Source organism: Diachasma alloeum, unplaced genomic scaffold (assembly GCF_001412515.2).
Source record: "Diachasma alloeum isolate Michigan unplaced genomic scaffold, Dall2.0 Dall_scaffold_00185, whole genome shotgun sequence".
Classification (NCBI taxonomy): domain Eukaryota; kingdom Metazoa; phylum Arthropoda; class Insecta; order Hymenoptera; family Braconidae; genus Diachasma; species Diachasma alloeum.
In genome coordinates this window covers 146,378-168,582 of record NW_021680351.1, presented here as the reverse complement: position 1 = coordinate 168,582, position 22,205 = coordinate 146,378, and the positions used below count along the sequence as shown (strand labels likewise).

The window sequence follows — 22,205 nt, the reverse complement described above, 5'->3', positions numbered from 1 at the left end:
TAAATAAATTGTCATTAAATTAATTTCGGAATTAAATAGTTGTGGTTTATTGATTGATTCAGCGTGATCTCGTTGAGAATGTTTCAATTTCAATGAAAGTGTCAAATGAAATTTCTGAGGAGAACATGACTCTTGACTTTCCTTCGGTGGTGAAGGGGGCGATTGAATATTAGGGCGATAGTGTATGATGTATATAATATACTTGAGTTGGGTGAATTGAGTGACGCGGTTATTCGGATATTAAACTTTGAAGATGCCGGCACTACGCCGCGCTACTGACTCAGCAAGTGTCATCGAATAGCCTTTCAAGGATATTGATAGAGTGTTCAACGCAAATTAACCGACTTGTCTCGACATTCGAATATCACTTTTTCACAGCTTATTATTTGTAATTGTTTTCAGGGATGCGTTCACGCACGCAAGAAAATTCTATTGGATTTGCATTGACCTCTTTATCAGTTTTTTTTCTCTTGCATGATTTTTTAAATGAAAAACAGAAGAAAAATAGAATGGGAATAACTTGGAAAATATATTTATTGTTTAAAAAAACGTACAGTAAAGAATTTCAATAGAAGTTCAATACTATTTTATAACTAATTTGCTAGATTTCTCCATGAAATTTTTCCGTGTTATGATGAAATGTATCATTTTTTGTTCACAAAATAGCGACGATGTTTTTCCTCAGGAATTCAACGACACCCGTCGCAAATCACTATCTTAATTAGCTCCTCAGCTGCAGAAATGCAAATAATGCGACAAGATATGAGTTTTTAACATACTATGAAGTTATTGTAGATAAACAGGGGTACTACGTAGTTACGTATTGGAAAATTCGATACGTCCGCCAGTGCATAGATAATACTCCTACTTAAGGCCTAGTTGCAACCACTTCGTTATCCAGTGCACATTTACAAATTGAGGAGAAAGAACAATAGCTGTGTAAGATGAACCAACTTTATAGTTTCGTTTTACTTCTGGCAATGTCGGCTTCCACTTCAGGTATTTTCATCTCTCATTGTCAATCAATCAATATATTTTTCAAATTAATTGTCAGTGACCCTTAAAAAATAATTTTTACATTCCAGCTACGAGTTGTTTTCTCGGTAATTTTGGTTGTGCCGTTCATTGCCTCTTTCGAGCATATTGGTATGGTGGGCAATGCTCTGGAGAGCTTTGCTATTGCAATTCATAATCGCGTAACAATCCTATGCTTTTGTTAATTTATGATGGATGTAAAAATTATCATCAAATAAAGGTAAAAATAAAGAGACAGCCTTTTGAAATCTTCTATCCTTTAATAATAACAATAAACCATGTTACATTATTAAATTATGCAGTACATAATATGTACACGATTGATATAATACAGTTTCACTGGCTATTCAAGCAACCTCGTTCATTTGGATCTGCAATAAGAGAGAATTTGAAATTAGTTGTCAGTGAGAATATTTCATCCATAGCCACAACAGGAGGTCATGAATCATCAGTGACAGGTAATGAGATGAATAAATTAAGAAACATAAGCATGAGGAATATTGGAATAAAAATTATAGCGAGTTGCTTTAATGATAAAGCATTTGCATTCACCTTTATCACAAAATTCACTGATTCCTACTGTTCGTTATCAATTAACTAAAGAAGTAAGTGGATTTTAGAACACTGTGAAGATCGAAAACACCCTTCTTCGGTAGAGATGTCAGCGTATGCATTAATTTTCTCGTCGAGAGTGCGGATTCGAGGTCCTTTGTCTTTTCTGCATCCTCATTATGTTGTTCGATGTAATGTTTCACAAAGAAGTCGGACAGATCTTCGAGGATGGGCTCCGAATGGAGAGCAACAAATTGCTCTCTGCAAACTTTATTCATGACCTCCACCGTACAAGGATGAGTCCAGTAGCAATCGTGCACCGATACGAATGTAATTCCCTCGTACTCACAGTGTAAACTCGTCAACATCATGTGACAGGAGTCCAATGAGTGAACAAAGTTGGGGGCAAAAGCATTTTTTTGTTTTGTGGTGTTTGGTTTTTCGTAAGTGTCCATAGCAACTTCCATCAGCCCTCCCCTTGCCGGATTGATCTTGCTGTACGGTTGAACCACTGGAAGTCCCAGTGGTGTCACCCACTCCATATTTTTCCCCTTCATGATCGAGATGACCTTGGCACAGTCAGTGAACCAGTCCTGAATCTGCCTGGCACTATCGAACATGGACCTCAAGCTCTCAAAAGTCTTCTGAGCAAGATACAAACTGGCACTCCAGACGAACTCTTGGGGAAACTCGTCGAGGTCCTTCAACTGCCTGGCGATCTGCAGCCTCGCTCCAAACTTGGTCACCCCGTACACTGTAGTCATCACGGTTTGCTTGATGACCTTCCTCTTGACGAAGCCCTCGAGAATCTGTGCAACCTGCACCCCATTGCTGGCATCCCTCCTCCTGATGTCGTCCACCATCGCAGCGACAGTCGAGTAGACATCCTGGGGGACAGGACTGGGATGGAGATTAACACTCTCAGCACCAATTTGATCCCTCCCAAGGGCAGCATAATGCTGGAGACCATTGCAACTGCCATCCTGATGGATTGGAAACCTGCAGACGTACTCCTCAGGGTTCGGAGACTTCAAAGCATTGGATATCTCTATGCAGGCAGCCAGGGTCTGCCAGGGTTCGTCAGACATCGCCCACCACATCTCCCCATCTAATGGCCTTTCAGCACTGTCTAGAATCTCATCAAGGATCTCATTGGCGTACCTCAGTCTCTCGCTGATCGGCTCCCTCTTCTTGAATCCTGTCAGATTGATGCAATGAATCTTCAACCAGTCGAGGCCATTTGGACCCAATGGCTTGCCCAAAGCAAACACCAGCATGGATCTAGCCAGGTCTGAACCCAGATGATTTAAATGTGGAGGCACTGGGTAGACTCTCCCCCTGAAATCCATATTATGCGGCAGCCAGAATGTTCTATTCCTAAAATGATTGGCCAATGATAGTCTGTATAAAGTGTCACACCAGAGGGAGTACATCTCCCCCTTCTTCCTCCTCAGGTCTATCCTGACTTTGTAAATGGCCTTCCTCTCACTTTCACTGCAGTCAGGCCGGAGTAAAGGTGCAGGGGATAGGACTGAGGGGGGCTGGGGTACATTTAGCCTCTCAGATCCTCCATCCCTGAAGATCTTGATAGCTAGATCCAGGATTGCAGTGTTTACTGTCCAGGGGATGGAGCCCAGCTGATTGAGACAATCTAAAGAGGGCCAGAGTTGACGTTTTGGCAGTGCCTCCAGACGTTTCCACTGCTCCATCGCGTACATTGGGACTCTGACGACGTCACTTCGCAGTACGAGGTATCCACCACTGTGGACCGATGACCACGGACGTGGGGGACACTCGGAAGGCACGAGGGAAGTGTCGAATTTTAGGGTTTCTGGCTGAGACTCTCTGTAGATTTTTGAGAGGATTGGGTGAGGCTTTATCTCCTCGACTAAATACTTTTGACTATTATTCCTGAATAATGTGTAGAAAGCAGGGAGATAGTGCTTGGTTTTGCTGCAGGGTCTCACTGCACTGACGTCCAACTTGATGTCCTTGAGGATTATTTGGTATAAGAATTTTCCCACTGAGACTTGGAGGTTCACAGGCCACCTGATGCACTCCACGTCTAGTTTCAAGTCTCGACAGACTTGTGATGCTATTCTCTGCCAACTTGTCCTGCTATTGGTACCGTCTGTTCTGTCCATGTACCATTGGCCGTACCTTGAGTAGACCTTCTCCATGCTCTCAAGGTAGCCATTGTTCTTGCTCTCGAGAATCTCGTATTTATCGTTTATGTATTTTCCGAGGTTCTTGCAGAGGTAGGAGATCGAGGGGCTGAACGTCTCAGAACCGTCTGCCAGTCTCCAGATTTCTCGAAGGATGGCCTTGACGTATTCCTCCTTGTCTAGAACGCAGAGGCAGGGGTAGAGGACCATCGCATTTGGGATTGGCTGGTGCTCCCGACTCTTCAGGGCCTTCAGGTCTCTGTCGAATGCTGCTGATGCTGTTTTTTTCCATTCCTCTTCCAGTTCGGAGATTAGGGACTTGTAGTAGGGAACTATTGGCTTTGAATTGTCGAATTTTTCGATGCTTTTGATCTCTACGTAACCGTTCATCTCATTCTTCATCTGTAATAATCATGACAATTTATAAATTATATAAAAGAAAAAATATAAAATGTAGATTATGCCTCCATCAAGTAACGAATTAATTATTTTATAGAATCTCACACACCTGTCGCAAATATCTCCTCTCGATATCATCCTTCGAGAGAACATTTTCAGCTGGACTTTTCTGTTTTCCCCCATCTGGACTAATCCCCTTCAACAGACGACAATCATAAGACTCATCTTCAAACTCAGGTTTCGGCGTGAACTGTGGATTCACCATGTTAATCGCCTTCAACACACTGGAATACTGCTTCTTCCTGGACTTTGAGTGTTGAATGACATCATCAAAACTGATGTTCTCTCTCTTCATCTGTTGATGAGTGCTGACCAGGAATGCCAGTTCCGACTTAGGATTATTACGCTTCCCAATGCACTCGAAGACAGCTGCATACGTCTTGGCTGTTGGCGTCAGTCCATCCACTTTGATTATATTCAGGAACTCCTGGACTTTGTGGAGATTCCCTGAGGACGCATAGGACTGCAGGAGAATGTCGCAGAGGGTGATGTCAGCCACCTTTGGCTGTTTGAACCTGTGCCCACGTTTGCGATAGTGCATAATCGTGTGGTAGGCTCTGCCTAACATTCCTGTGCTCACACAAACCCTCAGATAAGCGTTCAGTGTCCTCACGAGGCTTTCCCTCCTCGCCTGCTCCTGAACCTGGCTCAGCCGCTCGACCTCGGCGATATCTAGCTTTTTCTTCTTCGTGGATTTTGGGGAATATTGAATGGGCCTTGGGGGGTCTGGGTCCTCGTCCAGGTCCTGCTTCGCCTGATCCTCTGGAATTGAGTTCAACAGTGATCGATTCTTTATTATCGAAGCTGTGTCTGATATCCCGGAGATCTCAGACGTCTCCAGATCGTCCAGCACTGTCATTCCAAGCTTGTGGGTCTCTGCGTTCATTCTCAAGGAATCCTCGATTAGAGACGGGGCCTGCAGGTCCAGCAGCTTCTGAGTACCCTCTTGATTACTATCTGTATTTATTTTAGCATTTGAAATGTTCAGTAAGTTTGTTCGTTTCATTCTGTGGAGCTTGTCTAGTGTTATGTCGGGCTCTCTCATCAGGAGGGACAGGTGGGAGGCGTTCAATGTTCGCACTGATGCTCGACGATTGCTTGTTAGATTATCCCTGACTAGAAACCATAATGATGAGGTAATTAAAAACATTGCAATTGGGGGGGAATTATGACGGGGCATTACCTTCTAATAGTTCAGCATATTTCTGGGGTTTACGCTTTAGTTTTTTTACTATTGGTAATATTGCGGTGCTTGTTGTCGTCGTCTGATGTCGAACTTGGAAAAATGTTAGATCTGCAGGGAAATTCATTAAAATAAATCTTTAAATTAATTACGACCGATTGAATCCAATTCTCATTCAAACGAAACATCGAATCTGATTTATATTGAACAAAAAATTGGAGTGGATATCATAAACTAAAGATGTATCCCAGGCAATAACAGAATTTAATTTAATAATATCAACAATACTCCTCAGGATAAAAATAAACATTAATGACTGTATTGACGTCCACCTATCTCTTCATTATATAACAATATCCTAAAAATTGTGCTAAATTATCAATTGTATTGATCTAAAGATTGAGTAAAGATTGAATAATACTCATGCAATTAACAATAAGAACTTACTCCTCGGCACTTTGGAGTGATGAACATGGCAAAATGAGCACAATTTATCAGTTGTCTCAGTATAAATATGCAGGGGACCGGTGTATGCGTTCTTGAGAGACACTCTCTGGGCTTTTATCAGACGATACATGATTATTCTATTTGATGACAAGCACTTTGGGAATTGAAAAAGTTAGAAAATAATGAAAAACACTGGTTCACGAGTGCCGCATGAGGCGGCCATCGTTTTACCATGATCAGCATCACGCACCAACACATTTTTATTGGTTAACCGGATGTTTCTGGAAGATTCTCAATGGGCGACGGCAGGTGAGCACTTCCGGTGAGAGTTTGAAATGCAAGAAGACATCTGCAAATATCCGCGAATGTGACCACAAATTTCCAAATCAGAATGCCTTCATCTGAGATTGTACGAACGACTCCCCCCTGTTTTGATCAAAGAACAGCTCACTCTGTTTGGTAAAAATCAAATTACTTGTTAAGATTAATGAAAATTAATGGGTTATATAGGTAATTAATTTATTCATCAATATAAAGACTTTTTCATTCATGAGAAATAAAAATCAAATTGTTTTTTTCAAGTTAATGATTGGAAAAAAAATATTTTAGGGGTTTAGAAGAAGCTAAAGTCTAATTTTCAATGTCTCTTAGTAATCCCAATATTCCGGAAGTTTCTGTGATGCCCATTGGACAACGCGGACCAATGAGGCACGAGTTAAAGCGCCCATTCAGGCCAACCAAATGCTGCCACACGAGAGATCAAAAGCAATCAAAAGAGACAATCCATGTTGCCGGCACGTCGTTCGACAGTTTACATTGTGTTTTTTTAAAACTATAATTCACGTTTAATATACGAATATGTCTAGAGCAACAGTACTCTGATTGCGTGCATGTCAGCCACGGGTTGATTAATCAAGGCTCAGTGTCAGGACAGTGTAATACGAGAATCAAACTTTTTCTACTGAGAATTCATTGGTTTAACCAACAAATAGAAGTTTCTGGTGTCGTGTTGGAGGTTGACAACTGCTCATCAGTCGACTCTCGCTCCGAAATACATTGTTTATTTTTTAAATTGAATTTTTGTATTTTGTACATACAATTGCGCCAAAATGACTCGGAATTTAGTTGTGCTGGGGCTAAGCATATTGCTCGGTTTTTTGTACCTCGGAGGTGCCAATGGACTTGCCGTTATGAGTGTTGATATCGGAAGTGAATGGATGAAAGTTGCCATTGTTTCGGTAAATATGGTCTTTCATAAAATTTTATTTTTACCAGATTTGAATTCCTTGAAAACAAAAATTCTCTGAGAGAATTCTAATATCTTTCTGCCAGGTTGACGGTGTTCTATAATTTTTTTTTGTTGAGAATTCTTGTATAAACGGTAGTTTATCATCTTTAACGATCATTATTCAACTAAAGAGCTAAAAATTTGAGTTAATTCAGTGGCAGAATGACAAAACGATGGAGAATTGCAAAATGACAGTGTGAAATTTGAAAAATTTGACCTCATTATGAAGTGCTTTATTTGTTCGAATCCCATCGTTTAGTCAGCAGATATTGAGTTTTGTTTTTATAATTTTTCAATTCTGGAGATTGACCGACAATTTTGTACAGACGTTTTGGGTATTTTGTATTCTCTGACAACGATTTACGTTTAAATTTCAGCCTGGAGTGCCAATGGAGATAGCCCTAAACAAAGAATCAAAAAGAAAAACCCCAGCAGTGATAGCATTCCGCGAAGACGAGCGTTTCTTCGGAGAAGACGCCCAAGGAGTGGGCATTCGTTTTCCGAAAAACAGTTTCTCCTACATACTGGACCTCCTGGGGAAGTCCATAGATAATCCAATAGTCTCCCTCTACCAGAAGCGATTCCCCTACCACGAGATAATCGCCGACGTGGAGCGCAATACGATAGGCTTCAGGATGGACGATGGAACGATCTTCACTCCAGAAGAGCTCCTAGCTCAACTGCTGCATAAAGCCAAGGAGATGGCCGAGAATTCTGCAGGTCAGAAGATCAAGGAAGCAGTGATAACAGTGCCTGGCTTCTTCAACCAGGCTGAGAGGAGGGCGATGATCCAGGCAGCAGAGCTGGCTGACATCAAAGTCCTTCAACTCATCAACGATTACACTGCAGTGGCATTAAACTACGGAATCTTCCACAGAAACGAGTTCAATGACACCACCCAATACATCATGTTCTACGACATGGGGGCGAGTTCCACAACAGCGACAGTCGTCAGTTATCAGAACGTCAAAACAAAGGAGAGAGGATACGTCGAGACTCACCCACAAGTCAGCATCCTAGGTGTGGGCTACGACAGGACTCTTGGGGGTCTTGAAGTCCAAACAAGACTGCAGCAGCACCTGGCTGAGGAATTTGACAAACTCAAGAAAACAAAGTCCTCAGTTTTCGAGAGTCCCAGAGCCATGGCGAAACTCTTCAAGGAGGCTGGAAGGGTCAAGAACGTCCTCAGTGCCAATGCTGATCATTACGCACAGATCGAGGGACTCCTCGATGAACAGGACTTCAAACTCCAGGTGACGAGGGAGAAGCTCGAGGAACTGGCTGCCGATGTCATGGAGCGAGTCACTGCGCCAATTCAGATGGCTCTGAACACTTCACAGTTGACTATGAGTGTTGTTTCTCATGTTATTCTTGTTGGGGCTGCCACCAGAATGCCCAAGATACAGGAGATGCTGCAAAACTATCTGAATACTGAACTGTCGAAGAATATTAATACTGACGAGGCTGCTGCACTGGGGGGTGTCTACAAGGCGGCTGATCTCAGTTCTGGCTTCAAAGTCAAGAAGTTTATCACTAAGGATGGGGTTTTGTTCCCGATTCAGATTGTTTTTGATAAATCGAACGAGGAGAAGTCTAAACAGGTGATTATAACACTTTTAAAATAATAATTGAAGTTTGCCAATCTTCATTGAAAATTGAAAATGAGTAAAGTAATCTAAATTTTTGTAAGATTATTATTGATTGATAATTTATCTTCCCAGGTTCGAAGGACACTTTTCAGTAAAATGAATGCATATCCTCAGAAGAAAATTATTACATTCAATAAACGTCAGGGAGACTTTGATTTCTCGGTGGGTTATGCTGACTTGGATCACATTCCACCTCATGAAATTCCGTGAGTGTTAAATGTGAAGAATTAAAATGCTTTTAATTCATCCAGATGATTGGAGATAGTAAAAATAAATATAAATTTGCAGAGCTATTGGAAACCTCAACCTGTCGACAGTATCTCTGACCGGTGTGACTGAGGCCTTCGAGAAGCACCAGAAAGAGGGAGCCGAGAGTAAAGGAATAAAAGCCCACTTTGCCATGGACGACAGTGGCCTGCTAGAGCTCGTTAATATCGAACTAGTCTCTGAAAAATCCACAGCGGTTGAAAAAGACGAGGGTACTTTCTCTAAACTTGGTTCTACGATTAGCAAATTATTCTCAGGTTTGATATTAACCGCTTTAACAATAAAAAAAAAAAAGAAAACACGAAAAAAACAACTAAAATGGAACATTTGTCTTCAGGATCAGACGAGCCAGAGGCTGAGAAAGTGGAGGAACCACCAAAGGAGGACATCAAACCAGTTCGTGAGGAGCCAGAGGCTCCACCAGCCCCAGAGACCCCGGAAAAACAGAACTCGACGAACGCAACTAAACCAGAAGAGCCCAAACCCTCGAACCAAACTGACAAATCAGAGAAGAAGGTGACATTGGTGATCCTGAAGGAGCCAATTCCATCTTCAGAGACTAAATATGGTCCTCAAGCACTACAAGGTCCCAAGCTAAAAGAATCCATCGAGAAGATCAAGAAGCTAGAACTCAAGGATCTTGAGAAGGTCCGAAGAGAGACTGCCCTGAACACGTTAGAGTCCTTCGTCATCGACACACAGCAACATCTGCAGTTTGACGAGTACAAGTCTGCTGCTGCCTCTGGAGAAATCGAGAAGATCAACGAGGCTTGTAGCGCCACCTCAGACTGGCTGTATGAGGATGGCTTTGGCAAGTCTGCAGATGTCTACGAGGAGAAATTGAATGATCTCAAAAAATTGACTTCAGATCTTTATGAGAGGGTCTTCGAGCATCGAGAGAGGCCTGAAGTCCTCGCAGGCATGGAGACCATGTTGAATGGGAGCAAATTCTTCCTGAATAATATGAAGAATATCAGTGGTGGGGAGAATAAGATTTTTACAGCCATCGAGATCGAGACCTTGGAGAAGACTATTAATGACACTCACGAGTTCCATCAGACGGTGATCAAGACTGTCGCTGAGACAAAGTCTCACGAGCCAATTAAATTTAAAGTCAGGGATATTGCTAATAAGATGGCTCTTCTCGATAGGGAGGTCAAGTACCTCGTGAATAAGGCCAAAATTTGGAAGCCAACGGTGGAGGAAAAAGTCCCTGAGGGGTCAGGCAGTGATAATCAGACGGAAAGTGCTCCCGCGAGGAACTCAACGAGTCCTGTGGATTCTGAGGAAAGTGTCACGATTGACAGTGAAGAGGAGACCATCACTGAGGGACAGGGGGTCGACTCAGCGACCACTGAGAAGCCTGAACCACCCAAAGACGAGGGGGAGAAGAAAAACGACGAGCACCTCGAGCTCTGAGAGCAGTGAAATTTAGGAAATGTGTTATGATATTTAATTGAGATGTTTCTGGATAATTAAGCATGGGGACTTAATGAGTGGAACGAACATTTGGGTTTTTATGGCAATGTTCATCGTGTTTAATAAGGCTGCAATTTTTTTCTCAATTGGATTATTAATTTGTAATTGATAAGGAGGGATTGAGGGTTTCATTCAGTGGTGGCATGCCGATGCACTGATTGGAATCCATTCATTTATAAATAAAATATAGCTTTAAGACTTTGAATTCCACTACTATCAGCCTCGGTAATTCCATCTGTAATTTAATGATCAACTTTTGTTAGGGATTTATATTTTCTTTTCTGAATGAGTGAAATTCATCATGAAATAAATTATGCACAAATTCGGTGGTTTGATTGAATGATGTACAGTATTTAATTAATTTAAATAATTAATGAAACAAATGTTCAGATTTTTCATGATAACTGAGATGTTTTTTTTTTTCAAGTGAAAAAAATAATTATAAAAATAACTAATCTTTTCCCTCTGCAAAACTTAATCCAGAGAACTGTGAATGAAAAAAATCTCAAGTGTATGTTTTCCTTTGAATTGTTCAATTGGGTTTTTTCTTCATTTACTCTTTATTTAAATTTGCATTGTAGTGAGGGCATTTTTTCATTATAAATAGAAAGGGGTGATTATTGGCAATTTAATTGTTGGGCTATAACAAATATTTTTTCTTCATCCTTCTATTCAGCGAACTTTTTCGCTTTTCTTGTTCCAGATAATAAGACCTTTTACTCCGTATTTTAAATATGCTAAACAAAAAATGAAGTCTCTCCACTAATATTTTGTTCTTCTTTTTATTTCTGTTCTTATCTGTCTATACATGATCCACTGAGAGAAAAACAAACACATTGTCAAAAAAGTCTTTTTTGGGCCAAGAAAATCGCTAGTTGAAAATTGCCAAAAGAGAATTTGTTTGGTTTGAATTTGAAAGTCTCAAATATGAATAATTACGGATAATTCTGTGATTATTTGCTACCCGAAATGAAAAACTACTATCCCTCATTTCAAAGTATCGAATAACGGAGGAGTAGTGCTAGAAATCCTTTTTTGATAATTTTCAAAAAACTATTGTCTTGGCACAAGTAAGACTTGTTTGAGGACTTTGTCGTTTTTCTCTCAGTGTACAGATGACGAGTGAATAAGACTCTTCGTTTCATTTTTCACATTTCCTCTCTGCTTGCGCACACTTATCCTATGGATTTTTGTTCATTTTTCATTGCTAATTAATTGTTACTCATTTTTTTTGCTTTTTTATTTTTTCCCCCTTGGTCAATTTTAATAGCGAAAACTGTATTATCATCTATGATCGTACAGAAAATAAAAACGGCATTATTATCGATTGTACAGTAACAGATACAGGAACATCGGTATCAAATTCACAATCTAGAATGATTTATAGTTTCTTTTTTTTCTTCTTCATTAAATAAAATGAGGAGATGAATGCTTTAGTGATAAACTATTGTTTCGTGTAAAAAAAGGTTATCTTCTCTGGGTAAATGAGAGATGCGAGGGTGGGTGAGAAGGCATTATCTCTGATTCTATCCACATGAGTTATCCCCAAAAAACATCTGAATATGTGGAAAAATTGTTCAAAAGTGATTATCTCCTTATTACATTTAATAACAGATTCAATATGTTTCAGTATTGATTTAATCTTTTTTCATATACAAAGACGCACGACGATTATTTGAAAAAATAAACGCAACACATTATTCCTTCAAAATGAAAGAAGAAAAAATGAACATAATTATTTTCAGATACGAATATTACGGATACGCCTAAGTACGCTGTAATTAAATTAATCTCGATGCCCAAAAAAGTTGGAATTAAATCATGAAAAAACAATTATGACGAAATATTTTTTCAGTCTTAATTAAAAGAATCGTTGCCGTCGAGAATTTGTAACGTCGGAATGCCGTTAAGAACAAATAATTGTGTGAAATTTACTTTTTAACGATTTTTCTTTTGCTCTCAGATGGTATAATGTATCTGTATTATAATAATGTACTGAAAATCATGGTTGGATGTTTTTGTTTCATTTTTTTTTTCATTATGTTATTCATACGATTTTTTTCCATCTCATTTACTTTAAACCTTAAATTCATTATTTTCGACCTCAACGTTTTTTTTTTTCGTCTTTGACTAATGTTGAACTTTTGAGAGCTGTGGTATCGGCTGAATTGAAGAAAGCTCATCTAAGAGGCCCACGCCGCTGGCTACTCCACTTGTATTTTCCTGTCCAGCCGATACAGGAGCTGGCAACGAGTTCAGTGTCACGCTATGGACACCTGCAATGTGCGGGTTTTATTTCTCATGGTGAAGGTTTTTCCGGTCAATGAGCGTAAGTTTATGAGTTAGGGTGAATGGTGGTGACATTACCTGAGTCGCTACTCACCTACAGGCATTGAGCCTGCCATGGGAGTAGGTGAAGACGAACCGTGAGCCATATTTAATCGACCCTGATCTTTCACTATTGGGTCTGAAAGAACATTGAACAATTTTCAATAGCAAATTTTTAGAGTCTGGTAAAATGAAGACGTTTGATTTGTTTTTTTTTTAATGTTAATGACTTATTGAATTGGAATGATTATTGGACAACTTAATTATTGGGTTATACAGATTGAACTGTCATCAAATAATTTTTGATAGCAAAAATATCATGTAGTTGTATAATGAGGGAAAAAAAAGTTGAACTCACAAAAGTAAGGGTGATCCATTGCTTCTCGTGCAGTTAGTCTTTCGTAGTGGTCGTAGCGCAGTAGCTTGTCAAGAAAATCAAGACTCTCTGGTGACACAAGATGCTGATTCTCCGAGTGAACAAAACGCTCCCAGCGTTTGCGTGAATGACGTCCAAGTATGTCATTGAATCTTGGGTCAAGCTCAATGTGGTACTTGTCGAGATACTCAAAGAGCTCCTCTGTGCCCAATACTTTAGCAATTCTTACCAATTGATCGTAATTATCGTGACCATGAAAGAACGGTTCTTTCCTAAATATCATGCTGGCCAGCATGCAGCCGAGTGACCACATATCCAGTGAGTAATCGTACATCTAGACAAGGAAACAATTTAATTGAGAGGAAGCATTGGATAGAAATTGATAGAAATTGAGGGCTTGAAAATTTTAAATATGTCTACGTAGTTTTTTTGCACATTACCTGATAATCAACAAGTAGCTCAGGTCCCTTGAAATACCGTGATGCAACTCGAACATTGTATTCCTGGCCAGGATGATAAAATTCAGCTAATCCCCAGTCGATCAAACGAAGTTTACGATTCTCATGATCAATCATGACATTGTGCGGCTTAACATCTCTGTGCATAATTCCCATGCTGTGGCAGTAGTCCAATGCCTTCAATAAACCATCAATGATATAATGATAAATTTCCCAACCCCAATATCCCCCAACAACTGATTGACTCCACTCACTTTTAGTAACTCATAGAGATAATATCTAATATCGTAATCTGTTAATGTCTGATAGAGTTGTTTAAAATCTGTATTGTTCACGTGTTCGAATATCAGGGCTGGCGTTCGTGAGACTGGGTCCTTGACAACAGCCTGAAGGGTAATGATATTGGTGCCACCCCTGAGATTCTCCAGAATCTTGATCTCCCTTTTGATTTTCTTCTTCTTGACCGGCTGGAATATTACCCCAACAGACGTCAGAATAAAATCACACGAGCATTTAATTCAAATAAACAATAGTCTAGTGACTATTTATTTACCTTCAATATTTTTACCACACACTTTTCATTATTTGTGATATTGATGGCTTCAAATACTTCACTGTACTTTCCTCTTCCCAATTTTCTCACTAATTGATAATCATCTTGTTGTCTGTACAATTCATGATGAATTAATTCTCATGGTCTTTGTGTAGTGTTTTGGTTTATTACGAGTGAAGGAGAAAATTGGAAAAAAAATTTACTCACCCCCAGTCAACCACGTAAGACTCGTAATCCCAGTAATCTCTCGGTTTATGTGAATTAACATCTGCATAAACCCTTGATCTAGTTGGTAATGCCATTATTGCTGTACCGTGTTTCTTAATATCGTTAACACTATTGATTATTGGACTATTATTTCGACAATTATCTTGGAACATGTGATTACCATCTAAACGAGCATATCCGTTCATCCAGTGTCTAACGTACGACTGGTAGATCAGTCCTGGGGACATAAAAACAACGTGGCAGTGGTAGAAGGCATTCTCAGTAACAACCACTCCGGTTATTTATCAATTCGAGGGATTGATGAATTTTACTTTTTTTTTTTCGGAGGAAATGTCTTTTGCAAAATGAGGGGGAATTCTCTCTAACCATTTGAACAATTTCAGCGGATAAAGCTTCTTCCTTTTACTCATCTCGATTGGAGATAAATAAATTAATTAATTGATCAATCAGTGCTCTGACGTTTTTGTTTTTGATGACAAAATTATTTAATGGTTATGAGAGAAAGTCGATGGGTAACTGGCCCACTAGAATTCCCCCACGAAATATTCGAAAGCAGATGAATAAAATTAATGAAGCGTGCCTAGACGACGACCTCGCGACGACAAAAACCTGAGCGTTTGCAAAATTACATTCTCCTCGACACATCCTAACCTGATCAAAATCGAGATGAGAGCCCTCAGCTAATGGACGTGTCTTGACGTGTATAGAGCAAAGGCGATAAAACCCTCAATAGTAAATCCAAGATTACGCACCAGGGTCTCATAATTATGTCCCCCAAACTAACCAACAAATCATTGATGGGAGAAAATTTGTTAATGAACGTTTAATCGGGCATTTTAACGACACAACACACTGGTACATGATAAATTGATGAATAAAAAAATAGCATCCAATGGCATTAACATGTTTTTCCCCCCCTCAACGAGGGTTTGGGTTGTCCAGTAATCAAAAGAAAAAAAATGTGAAAGAGAAAAAAAAATTAAATCCGAAGTGGATCCCTTACCTGAAGCATAGCGTAATCTTATTGTATTAATTTTTATGATTAAATTAAAAATGCAATTTTTACAATAATTGTTTTAAACTTTTGTTGGGGCTGGGGGAGGGGGGGATTATTGTAACGCACTGGGGAGTAAACCACGTAACTCTTAATATTTAGCGAGCACCCGGCTTCCTCAAAACGAACATAATCCAAGATGGAAGCCGGTGAACCGCCACATGTTCGTGGAAACTAACCCTAGGTTTTCATGTGGATAACCAAGCTTGTGGGTGACACTTCAGAGTGGAGGCGGTGGTGGGGGTGACGGCCGATGACGGCTCAGCTCTGGAAGAAAGTGGACTCTCATTGGCTGCTCCAATAATGCATCAATGCTCTCGAAAATAGTAAATATTGCAGCAAAATAACCTAAACTTTGGCCAATCATCAAACATTTGTTCAAATAATTTCAACAACTCCGGGAAAATGTTTGCGTAAATGAAAACAATTATTCATTCCGGAATAAATGAATTTTATTGAAACAAAAATATGGAGAAAATAATCGCTGTGAATTGTTATGTAAAATGAGCTGTTGGGGCATGAAAAAATGATGAAAAATTGGTAGAAAGTGTCCAGTCTAGCCCACCGCCCTGAGACTCGAATAAGTTCTCACGTAGTCACGAATGGGGGGGTTTTGATTTCCTTATTTGACGAACAAATATGGCGAAGGACAGGCTCCCCAATCACCAGAGAGGTGAATTTAGCCGCAAATGGGAATGCAAGACTCTCCATTGGTCGGATTATTCTATCAAAAGACCCAGATTCATGAAAGTTTTCCTCTTCCTTTTTTTTTGGATATCATAAATATGTAGTCATATACATATATACGTTGGACATTTCGTGTAAGGTAGCCATATCAACATACGTAGGCGAATTGATAGGATTAAATGGGGGAAACTGGTTACTTATTTACATGAAATAACATGTTTTGTGATTTTATTTTTATGTGGTCGTTGACACTCATGTTGATAGAAATATAATTCGGATTTACTGTTGAGATTAATTCGGAGGGGATATCTGGATTACTGGAATAATCAGTTGAAAGGGGAGAGTTTGAAGATGAAGACTAGTTAATTGGTTTTATTAGTTCTATTGAGACAATTGATATTTGCGATCGATTGTGCTCATTTTTTTATTAATCCGCCAAGATTATTGAGATGACACGTGAAAACAACAAATTATTTATGTTTATTTTTGTCACTCGGATAATCTATTATCGCTCTACAATCAATTCTTGGTGAACTCTTGCAGTCATTATTGATAATTACTGTGTAAGTGTTTGTTTTTTTTTATACTCATTACAAATAACACTTTTGTGGTTTTTATTTTATCAACTGTTTCGCCTGTCGGGTATTTATTTCGACACTGATTACACTGTTTCGTTATTTTTTCATTCATTAATTCAATTTTTTTTTTCAACATGCAATTTCATTTATTGCACCCGAAAAATAGATTCTAGACATAAATTTTACGATGAAATTTCTCTTCACGGTTGTGCTATTATTCATTGCAGGAAAGAATGGCCATTCGAATAACTCTAGAATGTGGCCATGTATCGATGTTGAGACCGAGAACAACTCTTGAAGGCTACACACACGATTGGGAAGTGTTTGTTCGTGGCGTTGACAATGCTGACATAAGTCAATACGTTGAAAAAGGTATTTAAATAGGTGTTTAAAAAGCTGAATGCTCTAATAATTCAGAGATATATCCGCCGAGTACAATAAAAAAAAAAACAACTGTTGAATATTTCCCTCCGGAAAGGGGAAATTACCGCATGTGTTAATTTAATGTTTCGTGTTTTATTAATGTTTACATCGTCGACAAAATGTCTGATGGCAGGGGTTTTGTCATTTCAGTGGTGTTTCAACTACACGAGACCTTTCCCAAGCCCAAGAGAACATTGAAAGACGCACCATATGTTCTGAAAGAGTCGGGTTACGCTGGTTTTGTTCTGCCCATTTATATTTACCTTAAGAACAAGGATGAACCCAAGAAGATAGAGATATCGTATGATCTTACCTTGGCACCCAGTGGACCGGCTATCACTAATGTTATGAGACACTCGGAAGTTATTACCAATCCTCCTGATGATTTTAAAAGGAAGTTACTCAAGGGTGGTGGTGTAAGTATTTTATTTATTGTAACTAATTTATTTATATTTTTCATCATTTCTTTTATTATTGTGAACAATTTCACGAGATGTTTTCATTGAAATTAATGCTTTTTTAAGAAAGATGATTTTATCTCAGTCATTTAATGAATTTTATTCAGCTACTTTGATTTACAATTATTCTTACAGGTGTCTGTACCAACATCCAACGAAGCCCACGACAAGAGTGAATCAAAGGTATCACCTCAAATGTCGGGGAAACCAAAATTGAGTGGAGCAGAGGCGAAGAAGCATCGTCCAATGGAGCCTCGATCAACCAATCAATTCGCACATCTATTCGGAGTTCCCATAAAAACTGGCAACAAAGTCTCTCCAGAGGCGAAAAAAATCCAGGACAAGACCAACCACCACAAGACGCCTCCGGAGAAGTCGGAAAAGGTCGAGAAATCGAGTAAATCAAAGTCCAGTCCCCACAAGGATCCCAAGAAAGATAAAACCGAGGATAACAAGAAAGACAAGAAAGACAAGGACGCATCGAAAGATAAGGACAGATCAAAGGACAAAGTGAAGAGGCCCCAGAGTCCCCCCAAACCCGATTACCAAAGCCCTGTCCCCAAGAGGCCGCAGTCGCCTGCATCGAAGAAGCAACTGAGTCCTCACGACTCCAACATTCAAAAGTCCTCATCTCCAAAAATACGAGAGAAAGACCACAAGAAGTCGGTAATTGATCGTGAGAAGCACACGGAGAAGCCAGTGAAACCCCCAGAGGATGTGAAAGTCGACAAGAAGAAGAAAAAACACAAGGATGACAAGGAGTCAGAGCGAAAGGAGAAGAATCGTGAGAAGAATAAGGAGAAATCAAAGGACCCAAAGCCTGTGGAGAAGAAAGCAGAGAAGCATGAGAAGCCAGAGAAGCAGGAGAAAGAAAAACTCCAGGAGAATCGTCCCCAGAAGGACGTTAAAAAGTCCCCGAAACCGTCGAAAGATGGCGAACGAAGTTCCTCCAAGAGTCGTCCTGAGGTAGACAAGCCTAAAGAGCAAAAGGTCGACAAAGAGCGTCAGAAGCACAAACACAGGAAGAAGGATAAGAAGGAGAGAAGTGACGACAGCAGGGAGAGAGAGAAACGAGACAAGAAGGATAAACAAAAGTCTTATGACAAGGATGGGGCTCCAGCAGTACCAGCGAGCAATCCTCTTTCGACTCTTCTTGCTGAGGTACAGGACAGAGACAGCAGTGACTCGAATTCAGGTGATGAGGAGGAACACAAGCCAGTTATTAGTGTTAAGAATGATCCGGAGAGCAGCAGACTTGTTCCAGAGGTGAGATTAACGAGGCCAGTATCACCGAGTGGATCTTCAGGGAAGGTTAAAAGTGAAAAGGTCAAGAGGGAGAAGTCGAAGCCCCGGTCTGATGACAAGGATAACAGGAAGAGGAAGAGGAGGAGTGATAGCAAGGGCGATGACGATGTTCCAGCGAAGAGGGAGAAGGATCCAGCCTTCTCACCACCTCTTGAGCCAGTCTCATCGAGCCAATCTCCAGTTGCTGCGGAGATGGCTGCCAATTATAGTAGTAATGTCAAAGAGCAGGATGATTTGCACAGTAAGGAGGCGTTTGAAACTGAACAAATAGCACCAGACTCCACTAATAACATGCTGGTGGAGTCCGAGGGGGATGAACCCCTTGTCTTCTCTGAAGATTATGTGTCACAGCTGAAAGACTTGCAGCAGAAGATTATGACGTTGCAGGACAACCAGGAGCTGCAAAGGGTTGTCCAGGTGATTGCTGCCACTGGCCAGTATGAAATAACCAGGAAGACATTTGACTTTGATCTTTGTGCGCTTGATCGGAGGACTGTTCAACGACTGCAAGAATTCTTCTCAGCATCCTGACGAGTCGATGAGTAATCGATTGATTATCGGTTTGTGAGGGCAAGTTTATTGTTTGGTTTTTTTTTTTATTGTTCCGGTGGATCGTCTCTATTTATTGATGATGAGTGGTGATTCGGAGGGGAGTAAGAGGGCTGAATATTAAGGGGATGAGTGGGCAGGAAAAACTTCCGGTTTGAAGAGGGGGGAATATTTTTTTGATTTATTGATTTTGAAGACTTTCAAAAGTCCTCGGAGGGCCATGATGATGATGGAAAATTTTCTCTCACGGCTTTCATGTGGAAGTTTTCCCTGGATTTTCAACTGAAATATTTATGAGTAAGTAAAACGACTAGAGTAAACCTCTTACTTCACTCAATCACGAGAATTCATAGAAAATAAGTAGATTCAAATGTTATGTAAATGTTAAAACAACTTGTACATTACGTTGCGCCAAACTGAGTAGTTTAGGAATGAATTATCATTTATTCAACGCTGTCCAAGACATTGCCAAATAGTTTCATTTTTTTTTCTTTTTTTTTTGTATTATTAATAATTCCTGGACATCATTGTAATGAAGAAAAATGAGTGAATGAAAATTTGGAAAATCTTTTCTCAAAGATTTTTATTGGGACGAAATTCTTTGAAAATCAGTTTTAGAATGTTTAGTGTAGTTGTGAATTACAACTAAATACATACTCAGCCTCGTGACTTTAATAAATTATATATTTTGAATATAAATTGAAGAAATTTTCGTCGTTAAGTGAATTTACGTTATCGTGAGAGAATGTATGAAATTCGAGGGAACAGATTGTTCCTCATTAGTGCAGCATAATAGGGCATAATAAAATAATATAATTTATTGAACAAAATATTGAGAAAATCCTCTCTATAGGTAAGTACGATAATTAATCGTAATTGTAAAATTAAGTTTGAGAAAAATGGAGCTTAAAATTCTGCAAGTCTAACGAAAACATGAATTTATTATGTTCAAACTCTTGGTTGAACAGAGAATTTTTTAAAAAATTGTATGTTGATATAGGCAGAAACAAAATTGACATTTTTTATTAATATTTAATTTGTTTTCATTTTAAAACCTGTAACAGTATCCAAACGTTTTGTTATATAAAAATAAAAATGGTATAAAAATTGAATCCGGTTTGCATTTCTCGGGAGACCAAAATGGAGTAAATATTGACAGAGGACGGGTTGGGGGCTGTGTATTCATGGAATGCTGTATTATGGATGTTTAAAGTCGAGATAAATTGAGAGATACACATTGGGATTTCTCGGGGATGTGAATTTTATGTAAAAACCGTTGATTGTCTGGGATGAGATGGAAATGCGAGGATGGAATTGTTTAATTTGGAGAGTCGAGGGAGTCGCGAGTGGTAATTGGGGGGAAACGAAAAATTCATGGAAATTCTAGGAATGTGATTAGAAAATTAGTGTTGAAAAATTTCAAAATTTATAGTAATACGCAACTAATCGCCTGAATTGGGTTGTTCGCAGTCCTTCATTCGTTTCAACATATAGACTTTAACCCAGTAATTAAGAAGCCCCTGAGAATCCCCAAAGATTTATTAGACACGAAATAGAAATACACGTACGCAAAATGAACACAGTCTATTATCTCCATCAACTCGTCGTAGCCACTGGAATTTCCATGCATACAGAATGGAAAGAAGAAAAAAAAACAAATAAGAGACAACGGGGGAAGAATCAGCAGCAAAAATCTTGATGATTTTTCATTTGCATACACATACCGCTTATCTCCGACGTGAAAATACGAATATAAATTTTTTTTTCTCCGTCGCGTTTGTTTTTTCATAGTGAATGGGACAGCCAGAATGTGGAACAACCAGAGACAGTACAAACTCTTCATCAAGCGAGCTAGCAATGCAGTAGGAGTTTGTCTCTGTGTGTTTCTGCAGTTCACGTCCTGCCGTCACGCAATTGGCTATTATCCCTTGTACACCTGATATTTCAAACTGCATTCGGACTCTGAATATTCAACTTTTCATTGTTAAACGTTGCAACGGCTAATCACAGCCTAAAGTTTCAGGCTACTGGACTATTTTTAAACTTTTTACATCGATTACGAGTGAAAGCATTGGTTTAATTTGTTAAAAGACGAATTTTCATGTTTCATTCGATTGAAATTATCTTCGTTATGAGTGGGAAAATGAAAAAATGGCTTGAGAGAATTTTTGAAATGAAAATTATCCAATTCATAATACCATATAAATTTGATTAAAAAAAAAAGTTCCTAATGCATTGGGAATAAAGAAAAATCCAGTCTCACACTTAACTTGTAAATTGGAATAAAGCAAGGCTATTAATCTCAGAGTGGAAGGTGAAACCCACCTGCGACGACCCTGACCCCAGAAACCAAGAAGGAAGTGAAAAAATAAACCAAGTGAGAGAAAAATATATGGGATAAGGAAAATTCAAGGGTAACTAGGAGTATATGCGAAGCTACCCTTCCACACATACACACCGCAAATACTTTAATTCAGAATGTATTTCTGGCGGCGAAAATGAGCGAAGGCTGAATAGTAATTTAGTCGGTTGCTAAAGCTTGAAAGTGATAAAGATCGAAATCACAAGGGAGAATGGGTCAGGCGAGAGCGTGACGTTGGATCTACTTTGCATAGATCACGACCGTGAACTTTTCCCCAGGTTCTCCCAGTGTTAAAGATCCGCAGAGTGATGGCTTTGGGGGG

At 39.4% G+C, this 22,205-nt stretch overlaps 4 protein-coding genes and 1 long non-coding RNA gene across 8 annotated transcripts; 3 read left to right on the top strand and 2 right to left on the bottom strand.

Annotated features, from left to right (window-relative positions):
• Positions 1-857: 857 nt before the first annotated feature.
• Positions 858-1,272, top strand: LOC107048196. The gene is made up of 2 exons (XR_001461664.2): positions 858-999; positions 1,086-1,272. It is a non-coding gene; the product is annotated as an uncharacterized LOC107048196 (long non-coding RNA).
• Positions 1,273-1,282: 10 nt separating this feature from the next.
• On the bottom strand, positions 1,283-6,077 carry LOC107048195 (DNA-directed RNA polymerase, mitochondrial). The gene is made up of 5 exons (XM_015271261.1): positions 5,842-6,077; positions 5,395-5,505; positions 4,261-5,327; positions 1,588-4,154; positions 1,283-1,406 (listed from the first exon to the last, which is right to left on the bottom strand). The coding sequence occupies exons 1-4, from the start codon at positions 5,969-5,971 to the stop codon at positions 1,629-1,631; spliced, it is 3,834 nt and encodes a 1,277-aa protein (XP_015126747.1). The 5' UTR covers positions 5,972-6,077; the 3' UTR covers positions 1,283-1,406; positions 1,588-1,628.
• Positions 6,078-6,623: 546 nt separating this feature from the next.
• On the top strand, positions 6,624-10,928 carry LOC107048118 (hypoxia up-regulated protein 1). Of its 2 annotated transcripts, none has more exons than XM_015271124.2 (5): positions 6,624-7,079; positions 7,507-8,730; positions 8,851-8,984; positions 9,067-9,257; positions 9,383-10,928. In XM_015271124.2, the coding sequence occupies exons 1-5, from the start codon at positions 6,951-6,953 to the stop codon at positions 10,462-10,464; spliced, it is 2,760 nt and encodes a 919-aa protein (XP_015126610.1). In that variant the 5' UTR covers positions 6,624-6,950; the 3' UTR covers positions 10,465-10,928. The 2 variants fall into 2 exon arrangements, with proteins under 2 accessions (XP_015126610.1, XP_015126609.1); XM_015271123.2 differs by having other exon boundaries at positions 9,067-9,302.
• LOC107048121 (casein kinase II subunit alpha) lies at positions 10,855-15,667 on the bottom strand. 3 transcript variants are annotated; one of them, XM_015271127.2, is made up of 9 exons: positions 15,471-15,667; positions 15,119-15,246; positions 14,447-14,684; positions 14,240-14,351; positions 13,941-14,153; positions 13,669-13,863; positions 13,211-13,562; positions 12,908-12,991; positions 10,855-12,800 (listed from the first exon to the last, which is right to left on the bottom strand). In XM_015271127.2, the coding sequence occupies exons 3-9, from the start codon at positions 14,650-14,652 to the stop codon at positions 12,655-12,657; spliced, it is 1,308 nt and encodes a 435-aa protein (XP_015126613.1). In that variant the 5' UTR covers positions 14,653-14,684; positions 15,119-15,246; positions 15,471-15,667; the 3' UTR covers positions 10,855-12,654. The 3 variants fall into 3 exon arrangements, with proteins under 3 accessions (XP_015126613.1, XP_015126612.1, XP_015126614.1); XM_015271126.2 differs by lacking the exon at positions 15,119-15,246; XM_015271128.2 differs by lacking the exon at positions 15,119-15,246 and having other exon boundaries at positions 12,710-12,800; positions 12,892-12,991.
• A 606-nt stretch (positions 15,668-16,273) lies between these two features.
• Positions 16,274-20,633, top strand: LOC107048119 (protein ENL-like). The gene is made up of 4 exons (XM_015271125.1): positions 16,274-16,771; positions 17,014-17,158; positions 17,360-17,625; positions 17,803-20,633. The coding sequence occupies exons 2-4, from the start codon at positions 17,020-17,022 to the stop codon at positions 19,501-19,503; spliced, it is 2,106 nt and encodes a 701-aa protein (XP_015126611.1). The 5' UTR covers positions 16,274-16,771; positions 17,014-17,019; the 3' UTR covers positions 19,504-20,633.
• Positions 20,634-22,205: the final 1,572 nt, after the last annotated feature.